This window comes from Belonocnema kinseyi, chromosome 4, assembly GCF_010883055.1.
Source record: "Belonocnema kinseyi isolate 2016_QV_RU_SX_M_011 chromosome 4, B_treatae_v1, whole genome shotgun sequence".
NCBI lineage: Eukaryota > Metazoa > Arthropoda > Insecta > Hymenoptera > Cynipidae > Belonocnema > Belonocnema kinseyi.
In genome coordinates this window covers 114,432,089-114,441,009 of record NC_046660.1, presented here as the reverse complement: position 1 = coordinate 114,441,009, position 8,921 = coordinate 114,432,089, and the positions used below count along the sequence as shown (strand labels likewise).

Below are 8,921 nucleotides of genomic sequence, written 5' to 3'. Positions count from 1 at the left end.
ATAATTAAAAATTTGTCATAAGGACAACCGCAGGATTACGTCGGGAGCGGGTGATAATCTGCAAAATTGCACCAGCTCCCAGCGAAATCGCGGTAAAATTTCAGCCACAACCACGTCTCACGACCGTGAGATAGGTGGTTACAGTCTGTAAAGGAATCAATACTACGATCCAGCAAAAGCCTCGTGCACCCTAAGAACACGGAGCGACCCAAGGACAACCGCCTTCTGAATTTTTCCCGCAAGTGTTTTAGCATATTTTTGACACGCAGGGATGCTTTTCAGGCCATTAGCAAGTGAAAGCTTGGCACCTCCAAGAGCGCCGATGATAAGAACGATTAGTTTAACAGAATATTCCGGGTACAATAGTTGCAACTCCCTTATAAGGTCTCGATACCTCTCTTTCTTTTCATTCTCCTTGGTTATGATGTTTTTGTCAGCTGGTGCCGAAAATTCGATAACGAACATGGTTCGCTTCTCGAAGTCAAGAAGAACCATGTCAAGCCTCGAGTTAGCAACAGAAACAATTGTCGAGAATATAATGTTCCAGTATATGCGGCACTTCCCATTCTAGACAATTGACTCAATTTCCCTAGGAGCATTTATTGGAGCGATATTAAGGTTAATGCCGTAAGAATGATAGAGATCGTAATAAAGCACTCTTAGTGCCGCATTGTGCCTTTGAATGTAGGTCGTTCCTGCGTGAGTTGGACAACTAGATAGTATGTGAGCTAAATGCTCGGGTGTGCATGGCACGCCCTGCAGCTATCATCGGGAATGTCTTGGCTCAAAATGTGGCGACGGTATGTTAAGGTGGAAATGACACCGTCTTGGAATGCAAAGATGAAAGCCTCCGTACCAGACTTCAATCCGGGCGATTTTAATCAATCCTGACCATTTTAAGACATTCAAGACTCAATATTCCGCGACTCCCTTGACGGCGTGAGAAGTACAGTCGCGGAACGGAAGACTTAAGATGCATGCTTTTGTTCATGTACATAACCTTTGTTGTCCCGATATCAAAAGATCTGAATTCGTTCTTCGTCCATGGAACTACTCAAATGAATAGAGTATTGCCGGGACGGCAAGCATATTCGTTGCGGCTACTTTGTTCCTCGCCGACAGTTCGGAAGACCAAATCTGTCGGATGAGACGTTTGTATCTGCTTCAGAGAGTATTCTTTATAGATGTCACAACCTGAATGCGGCTCTGTGGCACGTCCAGGTATGTGTAAGTCTCTCCAGTGCAAAGGTGTCGTATAGCGCTTCTATCAACGAGCTCAGGATCTTCAGGGATGCCATTAAGTTTTCCTCGCTTCAAAGAAACCTTGGCGCATTTGTCTAACCCAAATTCCATTTCAATTTCCTTAGTATATCGTTCGACAATCCCCAGAGCTAGATGCAGTTGCTCTCTGTTTTTAGCATAGATCTTAAGATCGACCATGTAAAATACATGAGTGACCTTGTACTTTCGATCTGCAGGTTTGCCGCACAAGTACCCGTCGGAATGGCGAAGTGCTAGAGATACTGACAATAATGTAAGGCAATAGAGGAGTGGGCTCATGGTGTCGCCCTGAAAGGCACCTCTCCGAAAGGTGACCTTGTTAGTTGTCACACGATTTTTTCCAGATAAGATAGTAAATCTGGTTTTCCAAAGCGGCATAAATCTCTCTATGCACCCAACTGTTTGTGGATGAACTTTTAAGATTTCCAAAAGACAGATGATAAGTCTATGGGAGGTCGAATCGAAGGCTTTCCTATAATCAATCCAGACCATTGATCGATGAGCAGGTTCTCCCGACATCCGGCTACGCCTTTCTTTGAGCCTCGTTGTTCATACATTTCTTGCCATACAGGTACAATTGCCCGAACAATCCTATCGTTTAGGATAGCTGTGAATATCTTATAAAGTTTGTTCAGACAAGTTATTGGCCTGTAATTCTTCGGGTCAGCTAAGTTGCCTATTTTCGACAGGAGTATTGTGCGCCCTTCCACCAACCACTCTGGAATCGGCTCTTCCGACTTCAAATATAAGGTGAAAAGACGGGCCAAATGCCATAACACATAACTCCTTGAAGCTATTTATATCTTCTGAGTCTTCGTCCAGTCTATGCTGAACTTCGTAGACTTCTCTCCAAAATACTTCGATCTCCTCTGGTTTGGGTGGGTGTTCGACAGGAAAGGGGGTCTTGGAAGAGTCGAGATGGGTCAGAGAGAAACGGTTGATTTTCCCTGACCCACCTCTCCCTCCGCTCTAGACTTCTCTTAGCTTCAGATAGTATCCGTATTCTCTCAACAATATGCTGCCTGATGGTCAGCAGCTTTGTCTTGTTAAGTGTGTGATAACGGGTCCGGAGTTCGCGCGCGAACTTTCGAACCCTGGCGTTAAAATTCCTGCCAGATGTGATGTAGTCAATCACACACTGAAAGCGGGACGCGCACTGTCTTGCCCAGCCTATCTTTATGGCAAGTTGATGCATTCGTCTTTTGGTCTTATGATCAACCGTTGGTTTTGTTTTACGGTTCGCGTCAGCCAAAGCTATCGCTGCATTATACACACAATAATTGATAGCCCAGAGGTCGGATTCTCCGGAAAACTGTCCACGAAGCTCGTAATCCATTTCACCCAGATCTTTAGGCTTGAGAGAAACCTTGGTGTTGATGTTTCTCCGGGTCGTAAAGCATCGCTCTTCATCTGTTGGATGCCTGCCCGCTGTTGGTCTTAGTGTCGCCTCTCTTTCTTTGTTGCCGGCTTGTTACGGCTTGTTCATGCCGGCTGTGGTAGAGTAGGCGTTCCGCTTACATAGCCCCTTTTACGGAGTAGTTCAGCATGGTTTCGCAAACGTTGCTGCGAAAAGTGCGATAGCTCCGGGTGTTTCTCGCACCACAGAGCATGCAGCCGTGCCATGTAACCCCGTTCAGGGGACACACTCGCATCGTAGCACTCTAGCAAGTCGTGATTCAGTCGCTTCGTCCACCCAAAGGTCGCGAGATCCCGCCGATTCATCGCATTGAATCCATTTTCATTGGCTCCCCCAGCTCTAGATTGGTCGGCATTTGTTGGCCGACCCATTGTCGGGATCCCTGCGCGTTCTGTTGTTTTGAACCGCACTTACTACAACTATGTTTGGTGTTGTTATGGTTGTTCCCACGAGAAGCTAGGGGAAGGGGTTCGTCCATCATTGTAGAGCCCCGCATGCAAGGATAAGGCTGCTTACTCTGAGAGGTCACCCGCTATTCCAGAGTCGCCGTTCTAGACACCTCACCCAGGTGCCATTCAGCTTTCGGCACGGTTTTCACATCTCCGCTTGGGGGTTAATTCCTTCGGGACCACCCCTGAACAATTGTTCGCGATTACCAATTTGTTTTTGTAACCATATTCAGCAGAAACCTTTGGTACAGGGATCCTCTATCCGCAACCCGAAGACGCGTTCTGTGGCTTTGTCATAGGCCCTTCGGTTTGATTCTAGAAGAATCAAAATCGAACCGAATATATATATATATATTAATAAAAATAAAGCAAATAATAGTTGTAAGTCACCACGAATTAATAATTCTTCAATTGTTATTTACACATTATAATTCAATACAATACATTGCTAAATGACAAATTTAACTTTGTGAAATTCAAATGATTCAAGGCTTTCTATTTCAAACAATGCAGTTTCTAATTGTTTTGCTTTGAATATTTTTATATTATTTATTATATTATATTTTATATAAGCAGTCAAATATTCCTAAATTTAAAAAAATGTTATTTTCTTTGATTAGAAAATTACAAATTGAATGGGTTAAAAATGAAATCTTTTCAATTCAAATAACATTTGAATAGGATTTGAAGTTGAATGAAGGAATGAAAAACAAGTGCACTTTGTCGAGATTTCACTGTTTTCAATTCTACGAAATTGAAGCATTAAAATTTTCGCAGAATTTAAGAATCCGGTGAATCTCAACTATTGTTTTACCCGTGTACAGTTTGTCATAAAAATAGAACCATTCTACTTTACATAATATTAAATTATTGAATTATTTTACATTATGCAATATTATTTATTTATGCACAATACTTTTATATTACCTGATTACTTGATTAGTTTTTACTTTTGGCGCCGCTGAACTGTATTATGAATCGGATATGAGACTGTCGCTACAGCCCGCGCGCGAGTCGCTTAGCCGCTATTGGCTTAAGACGTTAATAATTTCTGGAATATCAATTCGATTAGGCTAAAGTTTTCCACAAAACTTCTTTGTACTGTTGTTAACAATGTTCTCGCTGAAAGTTTTTCGTTGCTCAAAATTCGCTCGATAAACGAAACGCTGGAAGTTATAGGAAGTCCAATAAGCGCCACTCATCAGAAAAAATTTAAAACAATTTTTAAAAAATAAATTTTCAAATTCCTTTTACTCCATTAGTCGAAAGACATTTCGAACTACATTCTGTAAACATTTAATTGAAAAATCTTAAAAACTGACTGAGCACGAGTTGAAGTGAAAAATGAATTGAAATAGATTTTTCCAGAAAAGCCAGTTTTTTTACTTTAATTGGAAAAATAAAAAAGCTACAACTTTTTTCCTGAGGGAAAAAAGATGCACAATTAAATTCTACATCTAGGTATGGTCTTTAAAAACGAAAATTCTAAAATGTTTTTGAAAACTTCCAGGGTCCACCCCACGTCCGGCGAATTAAGTTTATGTGCCCTTCTTCAATCCGGCAGCTCAATTTCGGGAAAACCCCACCTTTTTATTTTTCTAAATATTTTTTTCAAGTTTCTACTAATAAAAGAAAGGCATCTAAGCAGTATCACGCGGGCTAAACCATTTTTGAGGCAAAAAATATAGCAAAGGAACAAGATAAATGTTTCGTACAACTTTTTTAGACGTGCAAACTCTAACATTTTTTCGTATCTATCATTGTTTTAAAGAAAAAAAAGAAAATTAATTTGTAATAATAAAGAATGTTCCTGGCTACAAAAGTTATTTAGCAAGCATCAAACTTACAAGATAAATCGATTTTTTTAAAACAAAGCACAAACTTCAAATACGCATCACTTTTTAGAAAAAATTCAGTCTGTAAATCGGAAAATAACGTATCTCCTAATTTCCTCTAAGAAACAACATATTTTCGCCCTCAAAATATTCTGCGATTTCAAGTGTAGGGCCTTGCCTGGTTCGAAATGGATTCGGTCTCTGTATAATGGAAAGTGCTAACCCTGTACAATTGGACAAGTTGGACTGCAGATAGACTGCAAATTTATATTTTGTAACTTTTATAAATTATAAAGTTCAAAGATTCAAATTCAGCTCCAAACATAATGAAGCCACATTATCAGTTTCAATGCTCTAAATTAAAAGATCAATCAGTGAACTTTAAAATTTGTAGCAATTTTTAGATTGAAACATTGAAAATAGAAAAATGGCATTTTTTAACTGAAAACTTTGTAAAATAGAAGTAAAATTATTTTAATTTCAAATTGTTGTTTAAAAATTATTTTTGAAGTTATTTCAGCTCACTTTCTTAATAAGTAATAAATGGTAAAAGATAAATATTTTTTATCAAAAAATTTTCTATTTCAAACGCTTTTAATTTTTAATTGTTCAACTATTCAAGTCTGCATTTTGAAATTCTTTTAATTAAAAATGTCAGTTTTAAGATAAAAATCTAAAATAGAACATGTTTAAATTAAAATATTTTCGAATTAGCCATTGTAAAGTGAATGGCGTTATAATCGAAAAAGGTATCAATTCAATTCGTTATTTTAAAAGCTGTTGAAATCGAACTTTGATATATTTTTTCTTCTAAACATTTGTAAATTTTCCGGTAAAAAAAATAAATTCTACCAAATAGACTGATTTCACTTAGTCTAAAAGCTTATATGTCTCTTCGTACGATAAACGCTTTTTCTTGTTTTCCTGCGACATTTTCGTAATGCCTGGTTACACCTGGTTACGCAACGCATAACCTAAACAATGAGTGGCTGAAAGCAAACTGAAGCGAATGTCATGCGACATTTAGGCCACCGACTGAGAAGTATTGAAGCAGATAACAAGATTAATCGCCGACGATTACTGTCCACTTTTTTCATACACTCCTGCGGTTGCTGTGGAGTTGCTCTGCTGACCTAGCAGTGTCATTCTCTCGCCCCCTTGTACTACATTTTCCTCTATAACCGCAACTTTTCTTGCGGGACTGCAGTGTATTATGGAAACGGGAATTAAAATTCCATACATTTTTAATTCATTCATTTAGACATATTCGTTCGTTAAAAAAATTTTTTGGCCCTGAAATGGGCCGATTGATCTTGGCTGTCTCCTCCTTGATACAGCGGTCCCTATTGGGGATAGAAATAGGACGGAATAATTTAAGGTTTGAATACATGCAATTAATTATTTATAATAATATATATAAATTCTAAATGAAGAAATTAAATTTGATGGTATCTTAATTCTGTTTTCCATAATATGTAGTGCTGCACTGTATTTCCTTTCTTTTCCTTTTCCTAGTATCCCTTTCTCTTCCTAATGTATCACGATGATGGGTACTACAGAGGCTTCGCAGTGCGAACTTTGCGTCTTGTTGAAGAAGAATGTACCGCCAGCATTCGATTCTGCCGAAACAATAGGCCCACCGACGGTAGGGTCAAGGGGCTGGATGCAAAACCCGTGGTAGCTTTGATCCTTTCTTGATTTTACAAATAATTATAAAAATTGTTCAATTTTCTGGTAGAGTGTACTGGGAGTACTTCATTGTAGAAAAACTGAGATTTCACATGAATCTACAACAAACTGTTATTATAATTTCGTTATAAAAAAATACTTTTTTCGTGAAACTTTCACCATTCCCAAAACATATTTAAATAATAAAGAGGTTATATTTTCTAACGATGGATTTTCTTTACAGACTTGCCAAGCAGATTTAGTACGTGATAACGGTCATAAGTACTTTCTGTCTGTTCTTCAAGACACCACAGTGCCTGTAAGTATTCTGTTTCTCAGTACATTTTTCAGTCATCCTTCAGTTCCTATGTTATGGCCTATTAAATTAATTTTTGGGTTTTCACAAACTTCAGACTTTTCACGCATACAATGAAAACTCCGAAAAGACCGAATTTTGTTTCCAAATTCCATTATTCCATTATCTACATAAATATGAATTTGACTGCGCTTGTTTTGAAGCGTAAAACTCCGTCTCTTTTTATCTGCACGTTTTAGTTGGAAAGAGACAAGTATTGCGTTTTAAGCCAAGCGCAGCTTTTGCGTCCATGTAGATAGTAGCGTAGCCAGGGCGGCCTGCTCCCCCTCACATAAAATTTTGTGAGCACGTCTATGTTCTGAAGGCTCTTTTATCTACCGGAAATGCCACTGAGACAGACAGATTACACAGAGTGTATACACCATATTAAAGTGACGTCCATTCTTCATGTTACCTGCAAAAATTAAGGCAGTATATAGATTTCCATATTTTAAATTAAGTAAACTGAAGGCGAATGACATAAAACGAGATTTTAGCATAGTAAAGACTTAAAATTGTAAGTATAGCTTTGTCCTAACCCAGAACAACTACATAAAAGGTAGAAATTCGAGGTGTATCATAAATTAGGAAGGACCTCATTGTAGACTAAAGTGGGTTCAGAATGCATTGGAATTATTTTTATTGAATTTTCATGCTTATTGTCCATAAATTTGTTCGACCCCCCCCCCCATGCGTTTTTGTTTTAAATTTAGAGGTCCCGCCAATCCCCATGTAGTTTAACACGTATTTCCCATAAGAAAAAAATACGTTTTTGTAAATTTTATCCAGAATCGTCAATATTACCGAGAAAAGGAAAAACCACCTTACGTTCTGATTCAAGTCTGCAGGTAATAAAACGCCCGCTATTACTAACATTGATTAATTTAGGAGCAAACACACCGTGTACGAATAGTAGGGTCCCCTATCCAAACGAGTGGGTGAATTCCCAAACGGTTGGGTGGGTAGAGGTAGTGGGTGGGGGAAGTTAAACAATCATATTTTAGTAACGATTAAATCAATGGAAGTAATATTTTCTTCCCAAGCTCTGGAAAGTATCACTATTCAATTTTTTCAACGTGATGAAAAACAATGATTACCTTTTTTGGATATGAATATTTAAACTTTGAACCTGTACCGCTATTCTAACATAAGAACAGTGCACAGCGTAAAACATAGTTTTTCCTATTTATTTCAACAAGTACACGTACTGTGCGTTGTTTAATAAGGCAAAGAAGGTGCACAATTAAATTTCATATTTAACTATAGGCTTGAAAAATTAAAATTTGAAAATTTTATTATAAGCATTCAGTGTCTACCAAACGGAGGACTATACTTCTATAACCGATTATTGTAGACAGCCCCCGAGTTGGGTAAACATGCAAATTTGGTGTATAATGCGAATAAATATGTTATTTTACGGAGGAAATTGGGCGACACATATTATTGATATCTTTCATGTTTTTATAATATGCCTGTTTTAACAGAGACCTTATATATTGTAATTTAATGTACATCATACTCCTTTCGGAGAAAGTTTGCCAAAAATGGTACCGTTACACTTATCGGCGTGAATATTGAATGCATGTAATCAGGGGGAGGGGGATAGTTTTCGAATACGATGTGTTCACCCCTGAATGAATCAATTTTGGTCGTAATGGGCGTTTCGATACCTGCAGACTTGAGTCTTAAGGATTATAATTTTTCCCTTTCTTGTTACGGTGGCCCAAAGGACTGCGGAACGGGTCGAAAATTGAGCTTTTCCTCTAGACAAGATTGTGACAGATCACTGTAAATGGCGGTGTTATCACGGAGGTAACTTTACTAGAAAACCGGGAAACTAGAAGGAATATTATTGACCGTGAAAAAACCGGAAAATGACCAATTTTAGAAAAATTATTTCTACTTTATGTACAGTC

General features: G+C 38.1%; 1 protein-coding gene across 4 annotated transcripts in view; it reads left to right on the top strand.

Annotated features, from left to right (window-relative positions):
• The window catches only part of LOC117171163 (regulatory-associated protein of mTOR), a 147,485-nt gene that overhangs the window by 25,991 nt on the left and 112,573 nt on the right, over window positions 1-8,921 (top strand). For all 4 annotated transcript variants that reach the window (XM_033358222.1, XM_033358220.1, XM_033358219.1 and 1 more), the window contains exon 10: window positions 6,895-6,969. In XM_033358222.1, the coding sequence (XP_033214113.1) occupies window positions 6,895-6,969 (75 nt within the window). The remainder of the gene's footprint in view (window positions 1-6,894; window positions 6,970-8,921) is intronic.